The sequence below is a fragment of the Clavelina lepadiformis genome, chromosome 4 (assembly GCF_947623445.1).
Source record: "Clavelina lepadiformis chromosome 4, kaClaLepa1.1, whole genome shotgun sequence".
Taxonomy (NCBI): Eukaryota; Metazoa; Chordata; class Ascidiacea; order Aplousobranchia; family Clavelinidae; genus Clavelina; species Clavelina lepadiformis.
In genome coordinates, this window is record NC_135243.1 from 18,747,447 (window position 1) to 18,770,113 (window position 22,667).

The 22,667-nt window shown below is 36.4% G+C and overlaps 2 protein-coding genes across 3 annotated transcripts; both read right to left on the minus strand.

The window, feature by feature from the left end:
• Positions 1-276: 276 nt before the first annotated feature.
• On the minus strand, positions 277-3,203 carry LOC143451754 (U6 snRNA phosphodiesterase 1-like). 2 transcript variants are annotated; one of them, XM_076952479.1, is made up of 3 exons: positions 1,897-3,203; positions 907-1,110; positions 277-625 (listed from the first exon to the last, which is right to left on the minus strand). In XM_076952479.1, the coding sequence occupies exons 1-3, from the start codon at positions 2,101-2,103 to the stop codon at positions 338-340; spliced, it is 699 nt and encodes a 232-aa protein (XP_076808594.1). In that variant the 5' UTR covers positions 2,104-3,203; the 3' UTR covers positions 277-337. The 2 variants fall into 2 exon arrangements, with proteins under 2 accessions (XP_076808594.1, XP_076808593.1); XM_076952478.1 differs by having other exon boundaries at positions 907-1,106; positions 1,797-3,203.
• A 2,480-nt stretch (positions 3,204-5,683) lies between these two features.
• On the minus strand, positions 5,684-12,987 carry LOC143452784 (solute carrier family 22 member 21-like). Its single transcript, XM_076953881.1, has 11 exons — positions 11,638-12,987; positions 11,383-11,498; positions 11,143-11,313; positions 9,588-9,691; positions 8,384-8,538; positions 7,991-8,180; positions 7,485-7,718; positions 7,160-7,380; positions 6,850-7,058; positions 6,600-6,763; positions 5,684-6,503 (listed from the first exon to the last, which is right to left on the minus strand). Exons 1-11 carry the CDS (start codon positions 11,762-11,764, stop codon positions 6,440-6,442), a joined length of 1,755 nt encoding a protein of 584 aa, XP_076809996.1. The 5' UTR covers positions 11,765-12,987; the 3' UTR covers positions 5,684-6,439.
• Between the last annotated feature and the right edge of the window lie 9,680 nt (positions 12,988-22,667).

Genomic DNA, 22,667 nt, shown 5'->3' on the forward strand with positions numbered 1-22,667 from the left:
TTCTGGTGCTGATTTAGGATTTTTAGCTCAGTTGCTACACTTAAAGCAGTAAATTGGTCTTCATTGAAAAGTTTTAATGTAAATATTAGGCAAACATTGCTGATGACTTATATAAAATGCTTGTTTGCTGAGTATCAAAATAAAAAACCTCTAGCGTACTACACACGTAGTCAACTAAAAATGAAGTACGGTAAAATAGATTAATACAGTACCTAATGAATAACATATTCTTGACAATTTCAATGATCGCAGGTGTAAGCATGAACATCTCAGGGACACAATTCATAAAATGTTTTAATAGATATATAATAATGACACGAGTAATTTGTAATGATTGCTACAGTAAGAAAAACATAAACTGTTTGTTGCCTGACTTCAATACAATATTCTTAACAACAAAAGAAAAAAGGTGTGGGTTGTGGTCTTCAATGACTTTCCATAACTGTTTCATATAAGCCAGCGCAGTGTCTTTGCTTTCATCTTTTGAAATGTCACCAAGACACCAAGCAATACTCATGTGGTAAGAAGGATTTGGGTAGTATGTATCACACTTGAAATCCAACAAGGTCAGATCAACTTTTTCCACCAATTTCTGAACACTTTCCACAGTCCCATGTAGTGTAACCTGTTCCAACATTAAGTTCGTTAACTACGGAACGTGAGACAAGTTCTTACAACCTTTATCTTGACATTCAGCACACAGACAGACTTAGGTGAAGCTACCACATAAAATTTAACAAATAATAAAAACATAGCCATGCTTTGATTTGTAATTGAAATGATAGCTACTGTATAATAAAATCTATACTATACAATTATAAATTTTTGCTCTATCTGCAAACATTAAGTGAGATTCAAAGTTGACTATTAGTTACCCAATAACAATCCAAATAAATTAACGAGTACCTCAAAACCACAAAATGACCTTGTTTTTTCTTCATTAACATAGTATTTTAGATCATTACTGGAAAAATTTATTGAAAACGCTGAAGAATTTCTTAAATTGTCTCGAAGTGTATCAACCATGGGTTCAATCTCATGATGCGGTATTGTAACTGTTTTCGAAATACTCAAATGCACATCTTCAACCAAATTCCATTGAACATCTGGCTAAAAAAATTGACAATAACTAAAAAACACAGCCATTAATAAAGACTGGCTCGAAAATAAACTAATTAAAACCTTAAGGGTTCCAAGGACAAGTTTTGAATCGTACATAAAAAAAAAATTCAACCACCAACTAATCAAGTTCATCATAGCAATTTAAGTAAACTTGTGGTAAATCTTTATCCTTGAACTGAGGAAAGTCTTGGCACAGCTTAAACGACGATGATTCCTGATAAATGATTCTTCATTGCCTGAGCTATGGTTACCGAGCTTGTCTTTGTGCAAGTTCCGATGGAAAGAGTTTTTATTTGTTTTTTTTTTAGAGTATTACTGCCCACATTGTACTATATATTGCCCAAATTTGGAACTGCCCATCAGGTCTATTGAACTGCACAACAGCAGAAAAAAGCTTCATTCATAACTTCGTAAAGGGTATTACAACAATTTTGAATCAAATTAAGTTTGCATGTTCACAAGACAGGTGCTCTAACTGCGTAACTGCTCCGCCACTGTGCCGAGTAGGAGTGTAGAAATCGTTAAAGTTAACTGAAAAAAACGTAATCTGCTTAAAAATTAATTAGTACTTCAGCAGCAAGTACAGTAAGTGGTACTAAGAGCACTGAGTAATCAACCTATCCACTATTTTAAGTAGTGGCATATGCAACAAGATAAAAATTATGCCTACTCACTTTTAATCTGGGTTAATATAGATTGACTACTGTCCTTTAGTTCATTTATTTGCAACTCAGGGTAAGGAATGCAGACATAAGTTGCCCAATTACCCCTTACATGTTCAAATGATCTGATTCTTCCATCATGCTTTGGAAGGTTACTATGTTTTTGGTCAGGATCACCAAACATTGATGAAATTTCCCTTGGCAGTGGCAGTTTTAATTTTAATGTATTGCTGCTATTTTCCACAAAGGCATCTTCTGTATCACTGGTGGAATCACTGCTGCCTCCATAGGCTTCATTAAGTAAGTTTAATGATGTCATAATTACAGCTTTATAAAATATTTCATAAAATAAATAACAAGCCTATCACATAACAGACACAGTTACACTTTGGACTACGAGAATCTGTAAGTTAATACTCAGTAGTGTATTAGTAGTGTATTAAGTAGTTGCCTGTTACTCAGTCTGTAACAGGCAACTTTCAGTGAGGGACTTGATCCAAATACTTGAGTCATCCCCATTGCAAGGTTGTTTCGTTTATTGTGTCGTAATAAGAACCGCCATTGTCGTCATGAATATTGTATAATAATTGATAAGTAAATGCAAGCGCTGCAGTCATTCTGGTTTCGTGCCAAATAGTGATCCCCTTTGTGGCGTAATAAAATCATTGTCTGTTCTGTCATTCAAGTAGGCTAACACCTTTGACCTGTATATGATATATTGTTTACCAGTATTCATGTGTATCATACTATACACAGTATATAACTTACAATATACTATTCAATCACTGAATACCACTCGCAGAACCATTGTACCACCAATCCTTTCGTCTTTAAAGGTAATATGCTAAGATAACCAATGGCAGGATAGACAAACTTAACAAAGTGTGCAGGTGCACGTTTTCTAGTGAGTCAAATCCTTTATCAGACAAAATAACCTTTATTACGATACAAAGAGGTCACTATTGGGTATGACACTGGAACGACTGCAGTGCTTGCATTAAAGCACTACACTGGATATCTCCTCTTGTGTGACTGTGGGGAGCAAAAAGTATTGTGCTAACTTTGTTGTAGAATGGTCAAACAAAAAGTACATTCAAGCCCGTAAGGGGGTACAAGTTTAGCATCAACAAACACTCAAATGGCAAGCTATTAACCTTCAAAGTTACCACAGCTTTTACAGTCACTTAATCTAAATGGGACAAATTCTTCTTCGCAAAAATCAAAGTAATAACCTTCAAAACAGAATGTTTTACTATAGTTTTAGCGTTAGCATCATACAAATGCACCTAGCCCATCGATATTCCGTGAACGTACGGTGAAAGAGTGCAGAAAAGCAAAAAAAACTTGCCACTCGCACTGTCGTAGAGCGGTCAAATGTTGGTGAACATGCAAACATAACAATAAGGATTGAAAGGAGACTTTGTAGTTTGTACTGAATAGGTATAACTTTTGTGTTTTTAAGATATTTGTAAACCACTCGCTTGAAAAATGTTTCATTTCAATGTTATAAACTGTTTTGTAACAACCATTTCATTGGCCAAACCTGTGGCGAAAAACGAAAAAGCATGAAGTTTTAAAACTGATTTCAACTTTTCTACAGAAGTAGTAGCCTACAGCTTTTTGAACACTTTTTCTGTGCAATAAAACAAACGCCAACTTGGTAATGTGATATGCAGGATTAAGGAGGGGAGCCACGGGTTAAGTTGTTATACGAATGCATGTTGCAATAACAATAACATTTGCAATAACAATAGTTTTCCATTTAGCTCTCGATTTTAGTAAAACAAAAAGTTTTGGAAATTTTGAAAAAGATGCGTTAAGTTTTTGTCTGTGGAACACTGCGGCCTACAAGGTTATTTAAGTTCAAAAGGAACTCCCAACATGCCAGAAACGTCAAATAAATATATGTTTTTCACCTAAATTGGCGTTATTTTGGTTTCGTATAGTGAAGAAAATTAAGCACAATAAAGTACTAATCTTTATTTCCTGATTTTAGCTAGCCTATTTATACATTACAGTTTATTAAGGTATTTTTGTATATAAACAAAGAGCCAAGCCTGATTGACATTTGACACAAACACAGTATATAAAGATTATGCAGTAGTTTCACTTATGCATGCACTCGTCTCCAACAAATTACCTTACCAGAATACCAGTAGGCCTACTGTAACTTACTCAAACGGAACCGGTAGGCCAAACTGCATTCTTTGCATACCACGCGGCGGGCATAAATTTCGTACTTTTGTAATGCCGCGTTGACCAGTCTTGTTATCGGTTTCGGAACAAATTTGCACGGATTACGTATACGACTTTGTCTACTCCCGATATATTTCTTTGTAGGCCAACTTTTTTTCCGTCTTTACCCAAGTTAGAAGTAGAGAGAAAGTCAGAAAAAAAAAACAGAACAAAACCACAGTGGCCCATACGATATGCGCGGCTGATGATTTCACCCTAGTTGTGCGCCGGTCCGGTCGGTAGGTACGAGTACGACTATCGTAATTTGCCTAATAACGACGTAGTCAAGGAGGGGCAAGGGGGGGAGTTGCATACAGCAAAAATATTCCCTCCGCCGAGAGATATTAGTGCTCTTTAATAATTTGGGTAGGCCATTACACGACATTTCTGTACTAAATTGCGGTTATGACAAATAATACTTCGTTGCTGTATTACTTGTGTGAAGTATTACACAACAAACATATTCACCATGAAGACCGGCTTCACTGGCGGTTATTATTACAATATGAGCGAGGACGATTGAAAGTTGATAAATTATTTTGCTTCTGCTTTGATGGTATGCGTTCCCATTCCTCAAACGGCGTGACTATGCTGTTAGTTGTTTACTTCTGTCTATACATATTACTAAATGATAAAGTTCCCATTTTTTATTTATTGTTAGATACAAAGGCTTGCGCCTATGGGCAAAACTTACTGAATGTTACATTGCGCAGTAGTTACCAGTGAAAGCGATAAGGTAAAGGAAAGATTGTAAACATTACAACAGTAAGTAAAATTTCAGCATTTACAAAACAACTCGTGACGTAACCGTCTTTTATGGAACCCACTGTGGAAACTCTGCTATAACGAATTTTCAACGGTGATTAAAACAATTGCAATTCGGTGCTATGTTACAATAACATAAGAACTTAAAAAAAGTTGATAGAAATGCAGTTTTGAGAAACAGTAGGCCTATGCAACGATTGGGCGATGTGTGTATTTGCACTTGAAGTTAAACATCACACCGTCAGGATACGAATGACACCACGTCACCACGTGGCTGAAGGGGTGTATTCGGAAAACGTTTGTGAGTCTCAAAAACTCGTGAACAGAGGCGACGGAATTATTTTCACCATGGGGGGGGATTCTAAAAAGGGGCACTTTTTGAATGTTATGTTGGTTGCAAATCGTGCAGTCTCGGATTCCTGGCGTTTTATTACAGAAGTTATATTATTTATCTTTTATCGGTGTTTTACTTCCAACGTAAATGTCTTTGAACTTATACGAAATACCTACCTAGACAAATCATTAATTTTTAAGGTCACAAACAACGTATGGGCAAAGATCTTACCAAGAATCTTTTTTAGTGATGTTTTTACGTCATAAACTGCACAAAATGTCCCCCTCCCTTATGCCCCAGTACTTATGAAGTAAAAAGGTAAGGGGCATTGCTCTGGTCATACACTTTTTTCACCCATTATGTTTGAATGTCCGTGCCGGTGGTTCATGGTTACAGACGTTGCTTTGCAGTCACTGCAGTTTATATTAATTAATTATCTGTATATTTGACTGCTGATCTATACCTAATCCCGATCGTTTTAACGGTCAATGTGAGGTTAAATTCTGATTGACTGTCACTCATAGCTGTCTTATTGGTTTTGCATCAATCAGCACAAATATCCATATTGATTTAACTTGATTATATTGTTTCTTTGTTGACACAAAATAGGCGTATTGATAAACAGTTGAACTTGAGACAAAAAAACAAGGTTTGTTAGACTGAGCTTTAGTTCAATGATGTATAGGACATGAACGATTACAATATACAGGCCTGTAAGTTTTTGACCATCTCTGACCCATGTGAAACACGTCATAATGAAATAAACAGAAGCACGATTCCGAACTCTTTGACACGAACTGTCGAAAGGAAATTCTATGTAAGTATGTCTACTTATCGATACGTTTGAGTAGCTTATGCCTTTTAAGAAAAAAACACAATTGCTGGAATTACATAATTTTATTTCATATTTGCTTTATTGTCGTTATGTAGGCTAAGTACCAATACCTTTATACGTCAGAAGTAAATTTTTGAAATGTGATTATATTTTGAATAGAAATCGTACTATAGTTTATCCACCAAGATTGTAACTTAAAAACAGTCGCTTTCTTTATCTCACCGTCTATCACAGTACGAAGATAATGATAACAAAAAGATTTGCAATTCCTGTGCATAAGTAAAAAGACTATATTTCGTTATGTTGTAGGGTAGCTACTAACGTTTGTTAACTTGCAAATAAACGGAAACATCTCGCACACACCTTACAAACGACACCCAGCAAACTAACCCAGAAACTTATTAAAAAACGCAATACGTTATATCATGTGCTGAAATAAATTGTTTCGGTTCAACCTCAAAATTGCTATCATTTTTCAAATTAACTTTACACATTTTGATCAGACACCCAACTTTTTTTTTGATCATCATCATTGTTGGATATATTTTCACTTTAAAAAAAAACAAGCAAGATCAGCGAAATTGAGATTAAAAAGTCGTATTTAAATCAAACTAGCTGTAAACTGCCAGTTACTTTTACAAATTACCTCGCTTTCGGCAAACAAAAAACTTTTGCGGTGACCGTTCCTTGCAAATGTTCTTGGAACTTCTTTTCGGCTTCATCAAAAGTGGCTGAGAGCTTGAGGCCTTTCGTTTCGGGAAAAATCAAGGCCACTATTGCGGCCAACATGGACGTGATTCCAAAAATTATCTCTGTTAAAGCATAATTCAAACATGCCATAAAGTATACGCGTTAATGAAAGAGGACAACGTGATACGTTTATCATACGGACACACCGGTGATAACCATGGCATCTCATAATTTGTTTGAACTGTAAAAGGCGAGAAAATACTTCCAATCCTTGCAGCCATCATCGTTAAACCAAAAGCTGTGCTTCGTCCGACCGTAGCGAACATTTCAACTGTGTGCTGGTACAACACACCAAATGCTAAGCTTGCACCAAATTTTCCCACCATTGCCAATACCGTGGCGAAGCTTTCAATACCTAAAAGATGAGGATTTTTTTCAACCAGTTTGGCGAACCTTTGTCCAAATTGTTGAAATTTTGTATAATTAATCAAAAAAGCAGTTACGCTTATATAATACCGGCTATGTGACTTCCAAACTGGAGTGCAACTGTTGAAGCAAGGCAGGTCACGCTAGCGAAGAACAAGGAGTATCCGATCGTTCTTGTGAATCCTATAAATGAAATTAGTGGAATTGCAAATAACATGGCCAGCAATTCCATCAACTCTCCAACTGCGTTGTTAACGAAGATGTTTCCAACTAGCGAACCAATGTTGAGAACCAATCCGTAGTAAACCATGCTGCACAATGTAAAAAGGAATATTCTGAACAGAAAATATGTTCAGAAACTAGAGTAAAATGTTGCAGTAAGTAACGGTACAGTTTGAGGCTAAAGCTTGTATACCTTGCGATTGCCCAAACAAGCATATCGATTACAATAAAGAATCGAGTGTAGGGACGAGAAAATATTTCTTTCAAAGAATTAATGTTGTTTTTTGCGTTTTTTTCAATTCCAGCACACTTGAAGTTTTTCTTTGCTTTGTGCCAAACGTCAGCGGAAAGCTCGGTGCCATTGCGTTTTGCTATAGTTACGCAGATTTTTTTCGCTTCGGCCAGTCTACCTTTGGTACATAACCATCTGTAAAACAATGTAACTTAAAAATAACCAAATCAAAACCTTTATTTAAATACTAGAAGAATGTTATATACATTGTACTTTGAAAATACTTGCTAGTTCAACTTACAAAACATTAGTTTTCAACTTTGTATGCTATTGAAACTGCTAATTAAACAACAACTTAAACTTAAGGAAATTTGTTCGATAAATTTAGGGTTGTAAGCAAGACATAAGTATTGAAGCAAAAATAAGCCAAACCGACACGACTCACGGCTCAGTTAACCACGATGTACCTTGGAGACTCCGGCATAAGCCAGGCTAATGGTATTAAGGGCAGAATCGACATGGAAATTGCGGTCTCCAGTTGTCTCCAGTCTCTCCAAACATACCCGAGCAAGCTGAAAATCATGCATCCGGCACCAAATGCAGCGTTATATCCGAGTCCAGTAGCTATCCTCAATTCTGTTTTAGTTATTTCGGCAACTGCAAAATAAGATCTTATTAATTTAGTTAGTCGACAGGTGTCATATAGGTTATACTATTTGCCATTTGATGAACGATTATCTTAAAATTCTAAACGGTAAACAATGAAAATATCGCGCATTATGGATAATAGAGAGAGAGGCGAGCGAAGGAAAAGTATGGCAGTTACAGACAACCTTAAGTTTAATTGCCTACTAACTTACCAAGAGAAAATCCGGCAACTGTTGTAACAAAGTCAAAGAAGGCAGTCAGATAGCGGAAAACGCTGTAGACGTAAATGTTGGGTGAATAAGTTGTACAGAAGGCGACTATGAATAGAAATATGGGCGCCGTTCGAAACACTTTGATTCTTCCAAACCTGGAAATGAGGAAAGTATGATTGTGTAACTCTAACGCCTTTACGACGTCCATGTTGGGACAAACAACCATCACCATGATGTCAAACAACCAGTGGTTTTCGAGCTTGCAGACCGGTAAAAGCCAAAAAGTTTTTTGCGGCCGATAGTACAAAAGTTCAAGATATGGATTGTTATGACATGAGTTGAACGAACTTGCACAACAAGTTGTATCTGCAAATATGAGTCTGACGCGGATCAGGCTTTTGGAAAGACTTGACTTGTGTTTTAGTGTTTAAAATACTCGACATAGGCTAATACGTGTTAACGTTGGAATTTTGGTTAACTTGACTAGAGTCATAAAACAAATTTTTTCAAATCGTTGTAAAATCGGTTTTGATATTTGAGAAATAATGTACCGTATTCAAAAATCACTCGCAATACATTCTACTAAATGTGCAAAAGCGTCAGAAATGGATAAAATTAGATTTTATGGTCATATTTACTTTACGAGTATTTTCAAAGCCGTTTGTTATCGACCTAATGCAAAAAATAATTTTTTAGACTCGGTTTGACTTGGGAATGTAATAAAAGGGCTCGAATTGACTTGCGCTGATAGTTGGCTTGACTTGTGTCGCGGCCATTAAAACTAGTTTCCATTAAAACTGGTATCTACACGTATGGACAAACTTCACGGTTAAAGCTACATGTCAGCATCAGTGAATGCAAAATGTATTAGATCTAAAGAACACACAAAGCGAATATTTTTGAAAGTTACTGGAATTATTACAGTGAGACTTCACAAACAAACGTTTCGTCATGACGTTTCATAGATCACTATAACCAGCAGTACGGGAGGACCATCATCACAACTTACAAAACACATACGTAACCTACATCAGTCTGCAGCAAAAACTTTGTATTTAGAATTTAGAATTAGGTTTCTTCTGGTTTCATAACCCAGACAAACGAATAAAACAACCAACTTTTTTTTACAGATCGCCAAAAACATCGACCCGAACCGGCAATTGAAAACCACTGGAGTAGGGACCGTGCAGTCACTGAAATTTACCTGTCACAAAGTACTCCTCCGACTATTGACCCGCAAAATAACCCAAGGTAAAACGAAAATCTGGAAAAAGCGTTGGAAATACCATTTCTGCAAACAAGGTCCCACTACATAAGAATAACAAGATCAATAGCATAAATCAATTGATCATTTAAACAACAAACGATCAAAGAAACACATCTCAGAAAGAATTTCATGTCGGTAAAGATATCATGTTGGAGAGCTGCGCACTGCTCCCCGAGCAGTGTTTTTAAGCAAAGACAGCTAAACCTTACAAATAGAGTCTCAATCCAAAAATTTCAGCTGCAGACAACAAGGGAATCTTCATTACTTGGACGACACAACAAGTACACCATCTCTCAGTAATACTGCAGCTGAATATTAAGGACATGAGCTCCTGCTACCTCAGTGTCATCGAGCAACTCGCCCACAACAATTAGGCAAGTCTCCCTACCCAGACAACGTCTGCCAAGAGTTTTTAATCCATGCTGGTCCTGACATGATGTCTTGGGTGCGTAGCTTCCTGCTTGCAACACTACAAAACTCCCAAAATCTGGAGAAGATCTTTTGTATCGGCGATCCCAAAATCTCAGAAGGCGTTAGGGTAAGCAAAGTTTTATCGTCCTTTTCTTTTGTGTATCCTCTTTAAAATCTTCGAACGTCTGCTCAACGCCTGCATTGAACCTCTTCTCCCCGGGAGCAGGCTTCAACGCGGAAGGTCATCTGTAAACCTGGTCACTTTCATGACCCAGGACGTAGAGGACAACTTCGAGGCTATGGAAAAGACAAGCACTGTACTTTTAGATTCTACAGCTGGCTAAGATACAAAACGTCATCCCGGCCTTCTGTGGAAGCTGCTCCATCTTTTTTTGCGCAGGCATATTAAAATGCAACCCATGTTATATCTTACTGTTCTGTTTACCATGCTTTCCACGAAATACATGGCCTACGGATTTTAGATGAACAACATCTGGCTTAAAAGAGGAAGACCAGAAAAAATGTCAAGCCGTCATCATTAATGTCATGGCGTAATCGGTGTATAACTTTGTCTAAATGGTGGCCGTGAAAATAACTACATGTTCTTCGTATCGTTGTATCATTATATAGTTATAGTGAATATAAGCGTCCACACAAACACTGGATCGATACTTCAAAAGCAGCCGGTAATAGACAAACGAACACTGGGTTGGCATTCTTGCACTAAAAGCTAATAAAAGTTAAATAAAACCAGGGTCGGCTTACGATCTTACACAGGAAAATATTTCACTGGCTTTTCTTCCGTATAACGTTCGCTGTATAGGGGAGACCGGGGAAACCACATTCCCATGAAAATATTTTATCATGGGTATGCGGTAAAAGCTGTACTATGGCAAGGTATAAGGCTAACTGTCTTGAACAAATGAGCAGCCTATAGCTACAGTAGCGAAGGAGGTGCACTGATTCGGCTGAAAATTGTAACAACCCTCCCCGGTCTCCCCTAGCACTGCTGGTCGTTAATACTTGTGCGGAGAAAGCAAAGTATAGGGTAAGATCACAAACATTGACACTAGTATTATACCTCAGTTACAATCGTTGATTTAAAGATGCTTCGATCATAAACGTAACCGTCAACGCATTCAACGACGCTCATTCCAGTCGAATTGACAAGCTGACTTAGACAAGTTGAATTCAGATTTTTTGCGCATAATCCAATATCGTCGAACGTGTTCTGTTTGCAGCGATCATAATCCTTCCAACAAACACGACATTATTTTTATCCGGTAACCTACGTTTTACCAAATGAACCCTTCAATCAAACCTCAGCTTTTGAGTTCCAAGGAATGAAAAGCTCTTTGATAAAATCTTCAGTGAGATTTGGGTAAACGCTCTTGTTATCGAAAGGATGGACATAGCAACGGCTGTTCGGAGTGTTACCTGTTAAATGTCATCTCAAGCAAGATTGAACTATTTCAAAATATACTGCTTAATTATGAAACAGTAAACTCTTAGAAGCTTCAAAATGATGTTGAACAAAGAATTTTATGAGCTCGGCATCAGACAACAAAAAACATACCAAGAAAAACGGCTCCGGTACGAAGAAACGATCCGAAAACCATCCCGTAATAAGTGATCACAATTAGCAGAAGATGATATTTTCCATTGCCGAATATGTCTTCGACGACGTCATCAAAGGAAAACATGATTTGGTGTGATGTTAAACCTAATTGTAGAAATCTATGTCTATAGTACGTGGAACAATGATTTTAACAAAGACTTTACTAAAAAGCTGGTTTGCTATGTTTTGTATAGGCCAAAAGCCTTTTGTGTACGCTATCATAATGCCTAGAGTCAATTTTTAGCTTAACTTAACCTGAGTTTTCTTACTTTATTATTCTTACTTCTTACTTACTAAAAAATTACTTAAAATACTAGGCTCAAGCCAGTTGTTGTTGATTAAGCTTTGGTGTTCAGTTAACACCGAACTTTGTTTCTTTTGACCAACCACAACACTAAAGTAAAATCTACACCGAAGTTTGTGTGTTTATAAAGGCGTATATAGAACAAAAAATAAGCCAATTATCAAAAAATCGATACGCTTTTGTTAACAGAAACGTTAATTTTGCTTTTTATACGGCTTGGCTTCAGAAATCAATTAACTTGAATTTACTCGAGTTTTATTTGCCAAATTACTCGGCTTCACTCGAGTCACTTCTTCCAAAAGACTCGATTTGACTTTTGTCTTAAAACGTGAACGACTTGACCTGATTTCTCGTTTTCCTTTTCCTACAAGAATTTTAAATTCTAAATCTGGCAAAGATTGTGAAATTACTTAACATTTGGTTACGGATATAGAGTTGGACTAAGTTCTTGTGTTAGATGAGGTGATTGTTTTTTTCACAAACATTGACATTATGGAACATAAATAAGATTTTTCAATTGATTTTCTGTTTACAACTTTACAGGAAATTGCTCCGTGGCCCTGGGAACACAACTTCTACGACAATAACAACGATATCGCAAATAAATTAAATGAATGCCGAATATAAAATTCAAGGCGAAGTCTTGATATATCTAAAGTGACTTTTGAAAAACTTTGTCCCCATCAAAAATGGATAATTGACTGCAGACATTTTTTGATCCTTCACGTATAGCTAACTTTGACTTGACTCCCTTATTTATTACAGACTGAGGCCTGCACCGATTATATTAGTTGTCAAACGTTTGCTTAAGCGTAACTAAGGAACCACAATTTTTTTAAGCTTATGACATATATTCCGTAACCTAACGGTAGATCCCAGTACTTAAAAAAGACAATTTTAACTTTAAAGTGGTAAATTTTATACTGATGCTGGAATGTCTGTGATTTAATTAGTTATTCCTGTCTACATTTACTTTTATCATCTTTGACTGAAAACATTTTTACACGACTTAAAGTTGACCATAATTCACTGATCGTTACAGAGCAAACATTTTTACGGTTTTGAGTCTTTGATACAGCTCTCGCATGTGTTACATCAGGGGTCGGCAACCTACGGCCCGCGGGCCGGATCCGGCCCGCCATGCGAAATCGTCCGGCCCGAGACATATTAATTAGTTATCACAAGAATACGGCCCGCCGTGTCTTATTGAGTTTCAAACTGTAGTGTTAGCATTTAGCAATTATAGTATTAATGAAAATTCCGGCCCGCCAAAGAGTTGTACGCTCGACATTTGGCCCGTGACTAGCAAAAGGTTGCCGACCCCTGATTTAAGGGTAAGATATTCGCGTTTCAGAAAAGCTGTCCCGGCAGTTACGGCCCGCCAGTATATTTTATTTTATTAAATTGGCCCGCGGCTCAAAAAGGTTGCCGACCCCTGTGTTACATGATCGATTTGGTATTTCCGTTTTCATTTTGTGTCTTTCCTTGAAATCGTTATCAAAAATGATATAGCTATGAATCGTTATTTCTCTACCAATGCATTGCTATACTTGTTGTTGTGCCTGCGGAAGATAGGCACTATGGTTAGCCATATGTGTCAGAGTTGGCTTTATTTAGCGCGTTCGTATATTGCGAAAGCGTTTACAGTTTACGAACGCGTAGGTATGATATTTTTCCTGGCTGAAAGGTTCATAAATTGCATGCACGTTAAATCATCTTGTAAAAACATAGCTGTATTGGCCGAACGGCACATTATTATAGATAATTGTAAATTGTGAACGCGTTCACCAATTTTCAACATGTTTGCAATTTGAAAACGCGTTCAGATGCTTTATTTTTGGCAAATATGTCCCTTAACATGCAATTACAAATGTGAAATAAACACTGTACGATAATTGTAAACATAGTGTGCTAATTTTCATAATTAGCCCTTATTCCTACAGAATTCTCGTGCAGATCTGATCATATTATAATGTTTCTAGTGTTTTATTTCGGCTGCTTAGCTCAGTTGGTTTTCACTTTCAATAAATCGTAGCGGGTTTCGGTGTTGTCAAAGTATTTTAGGACTTTACTCAAATAAACTTTCTGAAGTTGGAAACACGGTTGAAGAGCGCAACGCCGGTCAGGACGATGCAAGTTTTGGTCAGGTTGAGTTTCATACGAAGTTGACGAGTTCTGGTATGGTATGGCACCAGTTGCGGTTTAAGGCGTGGGTTGATGGAGCTGATGCCCCAGGCCCACCAGAATACGTACGCCTTCATAAAAAAAAGCACTTTTACCCAAAAGTCTTTACAGTCTGTAAGTTTTTTGTCAAATCTTTACTTGAATGACATGCTCTCAGGCAAGTCCTGTATAGCGAAATACAAATAAAACATGAAAATTACGGTAAGCATATGCAGTAGTATTGTATAAAAGCAATAGTAGAATAACGAAGCAACCTAAAATTTAACTTCAATTTATTTCAATCAACTTTTGCAAGCTTGATCTTGCTTGTCCAGGTGTAACTATATATATGACATATGTATCTGTGAAAAATTTTCGTATCCCTCAATCATATTTTTGTGTTAAATGAAATGATTGTTTTTTCTGACATAATGGTACATATAACTTATAAGGTTTTTCAATTAATTTTCTATTGCTGGGAATACAACTAGTACAACAAAAACTTTTTAATTAAATATTGTAATAAAATTCAAAGCGGTGTCTTGATATATCAATATAGTGACTTTGCAAAAACATTTTACTCACTTTATCTGTTGACAGTCTAGGCTTGCATCGATTATTATGAGAGTCTAGATGTCAAACGTTTGCTTGTTTAGCTACAGACATAAATTTCTTAACCAAAATGAAGATTGCAGTACTTGAAAAGAATTGTTAAACTTTAAAGTGGTAGATATTATACTGTTGTTGAAAAGTTTGTAATTTATTTATTCCTACTCCTTTTGCCATCCTTGGACTATAACAGTTTTTGCTCGACTTTAACTTGGCGGAATAATTCACTGATCACTACAGAGCGAAACGTCTTACGTTGCTCGAGTCCTTGCTACAGAGCATGTGTTTCCTGATCGATTTGACGTTTCCGTTTCCCTTTTGTGATTTATCTTCAAATTATCATCGAAAATGATACAGAGAAGATACGAATCGTTATTGCATTGCTGCTTGCTCTCGTACCTGCAGAGATACACATAAACCTATGTACGCAGACCCATTCTTACTTCACTTTTAAACTCATGGATAACGATGAACTTAACTTATTAAAATTATCATGTCATGTGTAGCCTATACTAGGCTTAGTTTGATTTGTGTGAGTTTTTGTTTATCTGTTGGCAGGCAGACAGCCACACTGGTGATCCGACAAACTCGCTCAGGTTTCTGTTGGGAGATGGATGAAAGAACGCTTTCTGCTTCGCCGGTATCGTCACGGTCCAACATGGACCTGCCTTGTAGTCCTTGCTGGACTTCATGGCAATCCTTTATCTACCTTCCGCTTAAAACCTACTTTTAATGGCGATTTTTTTTCTATTTCAGCTTATTTTGTTGCTCTCATCTCATCTATACGGGGAGAGTGGTGTGGCGCCGGCCACGCTTGGGAAATTTCCTTTTCAGTTTTCGTTTTTCACCTTCATTTACATTCTTGCGTTGATTACTTTTCTTTATATACCCCTTGCGTTTCAAACTTTGACTACCGAGTACCTTACTTCACGTTACGTTTGCAAATAAAGTTTCATCAGTTTTTATTTTTTGGTCAACGCATGCTTCTGTGAAGAAGTAAATTAGTTGTGCTTCTCGACAAGAGCACGCAATTTTGCTAAGAATCAGACGAAGCCTCATCACCTGTGTACTGACAATCTGATCGACCACGTATTAAACGGCATGTTTGTTTGGCAGAACTAACTTTATTTGTTTCTTAATTCTTTAAGATTACTTGTTTTCTGTTAAACTAAACGTCGCTCGTGGCTTTCATCTGTAAAGCGTGATGAAGCTAGGCCACGTTGCACCATATTGAATTAAGAGATCAGCTAATACAAGAATTAGACTGTAGAAAGAAGCGCTCACTCCTAAGTACAGACTGCTAAGCAACATACCAGAAATTTAGCAAGAAAACACCTTGGTTTATTAAAAATATGCTATGTCGTCGAAAAATGTAATTAATTGATTACAATTAAAGAAGAAACAATAAAAAAATTGCATTGGCAGGTAAGTCCCTAATGTGAAGCCGCACGTCAAATTTCTAAACCAATAATAGCCACATAGCCTGTACGTTTGCCCTACAATGGAAATATTTTAATATAATTTTTAAGGAATGTGTTGATTAAGTTTAAAAAAAAACTTTGATTGAAAGATTTGGCTGTTTTGAAGTCTTGCAACCTACTGTATGTTAAATAATATAATTTATTTTCCAAGACTAAATTTATTATGTGTTGCATATACTAACTTTATATTCAATACTGGATTGTTAATGTTGCTGGCGGATGTAGGTATTAAATTATTATAGAAAGTTTAACGAAGTTTGCTCATTCGACTAAGGCTGTGGAGCCGGAGTAGAAAGAATTTTGAGTCAATAGAATTGAAGTCAGTGAAATTGACTGACTCCGACTCCAAGTAATTGCGACCACTTAATTGCAATTATTATCAATTGAATAACTTGCTAGACGTTTAATGAAATTGCTTAGTGCTATTCGGTAACCGGCAGCTGGTTAAATAAAAACGCTATTTCAAATTTCCGTTAAAAACAAAATTTTCGCATTGAACCTTTCATAAATATAAACTTTATATTTGACGTCAAAAATTTAGGCTAAGCTATAATGTCACATTTACCTAAAGAAAAATATACAATGTGACACTAAAGTGCTTGGTATAAATTTCCCAGCGACAATGTTAAAACAATAGGTAGCTTATAGGGTACGAGTGTGCAAAACTCATAGGCCTAGCGCAGAAATGACAGTACAGTACATAAATACATCAGATGGTGTTGCATTAGAAAACTAAAACTAAACAGATTGCTATCAGAAAACTAGGACTAAGCCTATAAGCCAACAACCACCAATAGCTTGAGGTTTAACACTAGGCTGATGTGTCATCGAAATTAAAAACACGGCAAAATTTACATGCGGACATTTCAGAAACTTTTAGCCAATTGACCATACGCTAAAGGTCTATGCTGATAACCTACATCCCAAACGGCCTAGCCTACGTTTTATCTTAAATTGAAATGAAGACTTAGCCAAGAGGACAAGGCATTTCTTTGCATTGGCGGCTAGCGGCCTCTTCAGGGTTTCCAACTTCGGAAAGCTGTTTTTGGGTAAAGTGGTAAGATACCGGCAAAATATCAACGCAAATTTCGTCGACTACGCATATAGGGAAGGCAAACTGAGTCAAGCAGCCGTAAATGGATTAATTCGGTGAAGGTGGCGTCAAACACCAAAAAATGCCATAAAATCTTTGTTTGTTTTATTATACAGTGAATTTACTAAAAGACCGGTTACTCAAAAAATCCTACATGCCCCATGTTGCCCGTGAGTGCCCCACTCACGGCAAATTTTGAATGTCAATTTAGTATGCTTTGAACTAACATTCCATAAAATGCCTTCAAAAAACCATGATTCAAACTTTTTTTTAACAGAGGCGCAAAATAAACAGTAGAATTTTTGGCCTAAAAAAAACAATTTTTGCTACTTTTACGCTAATTTTTAGCCTAATTCTGCACGCGACCTCGGACATTGAAGCACGCCTACTGCTAGGGTAATTCCCAGGCTAGAAAACAACACCAACCATGCTGCCTTCTGATTGGTCTAAACATGTTTTTAAAGCCCTACGTAGGATGTCCAAGAAAACCATAGAGATTTCAGTTTTAGGTCTTTGACGCCTCCTAAACAGTACGATCCACGATACTGCACATCGACTGAATAATTCCAAAATATTCATTTGCATAAACTACGTTTATAATTATTATTATCGTACTGTATTTGTTTCACAAAGCCTATATGTGATTGGATGGTACGGGATATAATTGCATGAAATAAATCATATGACCAAAAGTTTGTAGGAAATATTTTGAGAACTATGTAACAAATAACTTCAAACCTTTATAAGCATTTCTGTTAGTTATTACATTAACAACATGGCGTCCAACGAGTAGGTAAATTGGCAACACATTGATAAATTGCTAACGTGTCAACAATTTGTGAACGTATTCTTTACGAAGGCGCTGAATAAAGCGAATTCTGACACACATGGCTAACCAGTAGACACAAGCACAACCCTAATGTATGGCAAGCCATTCTAACACCACCTTTAACCTCATGAATAGCGATGAACTTAATAAAACTCAGGTAAATATCTTGTTCAAGCTTCATTTGACTTCCATTCAGTTACGGCATGTTTATTTTGCAAAATTGACTGTATTTGGATCTTAATTCTTTAACATCACTTGTTTTCTGTTAAATCAAACCTTGCTCATGGTCGTGGTTTTCTTCTGCAGCGCGCCCTGCGTGATGGAGCTAGGTTATACCTAGGACCATATTCATTTAAAAGAATAGCTAATACATGAATTAAATTGTAGAGAGAATTCCTGCATCTGTCACGCTAAATTCTTCTTTTCTGGCTCTCTCCGCTTATACGGCTGGTCACATAGCTAACGTTTGCTCTTCGAACTTTTAATAATTTTAAAATTTCTTCACTGATGCGCAATAAAAATAACGTTTCTCATTTTTCACCAATACAAAGACCAGTCCATCTTACAGAGAACAAAACGTAGAATAAAAAGTAAAACTCTTGTCCACAAAACCACAGCGTAATCAACTATAATTAAGGTGTGAGATTAGAAATTGCGGGCAGCATAACATGCCTCGAGGAGAGTTGTAGATAAACCGTAAACCGTGTACGTGTGTAGAAAACTTACTAAAATCAATAGAAAGATTCACAAGTGGCATATCGATAAATTATATTAATACCAAACACGCAATCACATATCGTGTACAAGGATGACCTCAACACTCTGAATGGAATACATCTTAATATTATAAAAACACATCTCAGAATACATCTAAATATACATCTAAAAACATATCAAAGTGCAGTACTGGATTAACACGCCTTTCAGCATGGTTATTACACACAGAATCACAAAGTTCGAAATTTGGTGACACGACATCTTCCTCACTCCAGAGCAGAGTGCTGAGCAACATATCACAATTAGCAAATAAACTTCTTGGTTTATTAAAGGTTTAAGTTATGTCGTCAAATAATGTAAATATAAGTTGCTTCGAATTGACGAAGAAGCAATGAAAAAATTGTATTGACAAGTAATTCCTCTAATGTGCAGTAACAGTTGAAGTTCTTAAACCAATAATAAAGGGAAGGCTGCCATTATTTCACGGGAAATATTGTGCGTTCGAAGCTGTTTTCATAGTGTTTTGTTAACCTAACTTAAATCTTATAAGATGTAACATAGACCTAACCTAAGTCTAACTTTAATAAAATGTTAAATAGCTAAAATCAACTTTTTGCATACCCAAGAACAGGAATGCTGGCTTGCCTTGGTTTGCTTTCTCATTGAAAAAATTTATGTTAAGCTATTTCATTGAAAATTCTGATTTATTTAACAAACGATAATAAATTTCAATGCAAACGTAGTGTTACTAAATTTGGGAACGTTAATTTCAAGGCAATGTTGTTTAAATGCAAAACAACATACAGTAAAGCAACTGCAGAAATGAGCGGTATTATTCGAAAATTATAATTTTAAATAATCACAGGTCAACAAAATTTCGCGTTTTTAAACCTTAAGATAACTTGCAGTACAGGAATATGTCGAGTTAAGAAACATTTGGATATCGATAATAACTTTCTTTATTTGAAATTAACAAAAGTTCTGGCAACTATTTACGGCCAATGACACAACCGGAAACATAAACATTTGGTTGTGACTATTTCACCGTAAATAGGTAACGTAGCCTTTTGTTAAGATAGAAGGTGATGTTATGAGATGTAAAAAGGTGTGCTTTTTGAAAAAGTTGACTTTGGCTATTTAAGGTTTTATTGGAGTTAGATTTAGAGTAGAAGGTAGGTCTAGGTTACTATGTTCTATAACATTGAATTTAGTTTAACATGAAACTCTGAAAAATAGCTTTGAACGCACGATTTTTCCGATGAAATAGTGGCAGCCTAAACATTTCGCTTTGGTTTTTATAAGTCTATGCAGGTTCTTTTTTAAGGTTTGGTTTGGGTGACCGCTAAGTAGTTTTAAGAGACCGCAAGTGTTTCATTTAAATACCAAAAAATAGTAGTAGTAAGTTGCAAGTCCAAATTTTGGGAAACCGCTGGAGAAATTTGGGGGACCGTTTCGGTCCCCCAAAACACCTTTAAAAAAACACTGAGTCTATGCATCATAAAGCTTTCGACCCTAACCAGTCAACAAGATTTAGATTCTTGAGACAAAAAGGCGATGTATGTGTGGAATAATGAGATTTCTTTTATTCGGCACATCCGTACCAGCAACAAACATATACCGCTACGGCATTAAGACCGTGTGGGGGCCATGGCTAAACTTGAGCCCGGGTACCCTTTTGGTAAAATCCATCGGTGTGTCGGTAATACTAAGTGGTTTGATATTACGTTATACTTACTTAAATTTTAACCAACAATCTCTCGTCACGTAATAAATTTTATCCAAATCGTCGAAATGCTTCTAGTGAAAATTTGTCACAAAAACGCCTATTCCCTCCAAATTTAGTCGTAGATCAATTTAATCTATCGATCACACGGACATTGGAATAGTTGCAAATGTTGTTGCTAATTTTGTATAGGCAAGCAAAAAACACATTTTTTTAATTCCCCAACAATGTGAAAAATTAAATGTACATTTAGTTTGCTCGTCAAATTGTCATTAGTTATTTTTTTAAGTTGGAAGTCAGCAGCAGTGACGGCTCGTGAGTTTCATTTTTGAAAGGGCTGCAGCTTAGTTGGGCACTTTCAAACCTTATATCACTTGTCCATTTTTAAATAAACGGTTTGAAAATGCTGACAATTGTCACTGCTAGACATTCAACAAATTTTTTATTGTGTTTGAGCACTGAAACAATGAACAATGAAAAGTACAACAAAATTTAAGCACATATGCGTCACCAAGAACTATTCATGCTCTCTCATACAAAATGTACGTTTAGGCCTACCGAGGTATAATTGAGCATGCTGAGGTCACATTAACATTGGGAAAATCTCTGTCCGGCGTCATAATTCACTGAAGAAATTCGGGCTCATTCAGCGAGTTTATTGGAAAGTAGCACGTGCTCGAAAGCAGTGGACATTTACGAGAAAAGGCAGAGAAGGCTGTACTTCAAAGATGTTTTTCTTACTAAATAAATGAACGATTTGTATTTTATGTGTATTATGCGTCAATTGACGCACTTGGTTGTTCTAGGTAGTTTAAAAGCGCGGTCGTTCTAGTGTTAAAGACTGTATGTTTTCTTGCAGGCTAACTTACTTCGGAATGAACCCTGTAAACTTCTATTGGCCACAGCCTTCAGACCATGACCTTTACTGTACGTGCACTGCTTCAGCCTATTGCATCTTTAAAATGACCGTAAAAGCAATCCTTAAAAGGTTAAAACAGTAAAACTGATTCGTCATGATGTTGGTGACGACTGATGTGAATTTGAACGACAGAAGATTTTATTTACAGGCAGGAATATGGAAGCATTTTTTGTTTAAGAAAGCCATATATTATTCAAATGACTTAATATTATACTGTTAACGGCAATAGCTCCAGAATTAATCTAAGTTAAAGCGTGAAACTTCAATGTAACTTCACCGATTTATGACGGCCTAAGATTTTATGCGAAGAGCTTTTGAATGTGTTCACTGTTCACCTAACTGAGTGGATGATATGGAGATAGTGACGCAGCAATTTCAAGAAACAGACAAATAGTATAAGAAAATGCCAAACGTTAATTTTCTTGCAATGAACACTGAACAGGCTGAGACGAACTCTATTTAACACCAGAATTAAGTCATTTCTTTTGTTATACGTCCTTGTGCTTCAACTATAGGGTTGCCAGATCACTTGAATTTTTTTCAAGAAAGTTTTGACGTCGAGAGAATACTGGTTTTTTACAACTTGCACACAATAAATACTATTGAATTATATTGGTGCGGCAAATGCTTATGAAGAAAAAATATATAGCGATAGGTATTCAACCGCATTTACTAAAAGACAATTTTACATTACCTGTCGATGTGCCATTGATGCACGATACGCGGGTGTTTATGCCAAGTACCGATTGCTTCATTAAAGATGAGCCGTTGCACCAAAGTCATTCACCAAGTGTTAGTTTTTAATGAAAGCTCTAAAAGTACAAAAAAGGTGAAAAACTGCTGCTGATTGCAAGCTTTGTACTTTCTGTTCATCTGTACTACCAAAAAAATGTTTTCATAATTAATATATAGGACGCTTTTTAAAAAACAATATACTCAAGGACAATGACATGATTTTCTAAGATCAAGGACATGGCTACTTTTGATACCAAATTCAAAGACACTCCTTCGTAGTCAAAGACGTTTGGCAACCCTAGCTTCAACTCACCCAGTCAGCCAACCCCTTAATCCGCTACTGTGCTTTGTAAATAAAACTGTTACAACATAAGCAGACTTCTACCGCTTGCAAAGCCAATAACATTCCATTGCA

Excerpts from the sequence above, each read along its gene's own strand:
- LOC143452784 (XM_076953881.1), bottom strand. The coding sequence starts at position 11,764 with ATGTTTTCCTTTGATGACGTCGTCGAAGACATATTCGGCAATGGAAAA. Across the intron at positions 8,539-9,587 it reads GGAGGAGTACTTTGTGACAG|GTTTGGAAGAATCAAAGTGT; the intron begins GTAAATTTCAGT and ends CCTCATTTCCAG. Across the intron at positions 8,181-8,383 it reads AGTTGCCGGATTTTCTCTTG|TTGCCGAAATAACTAAAACA; the intron begins GTAAGTTAGTAG and ends CTTATTTTGCAG.
- LOC143451754 (XM_076952478.1), bottom strand. The coding sequence starts at position 2,103 with ATGACATCATTAAACTTACTTAATGAAGCCTATGGAGGCAGCAGTGAT. Across the intron at positions 1,107-1,796 it reads TATATTAACCCAGATTAAAA|ATGTTCAATGGAATTTGGTT; the intron begins GTGAGTAGGCAT and ends TTTTTTAGCCAG. Across the intron at positions 626-906 it reads GGTCATTTTGTGGTTTTGAG|GTTACACTACATGGGACTGT; the intron begins GTACTCGTTAAT and ends ATGTTGGAACAG.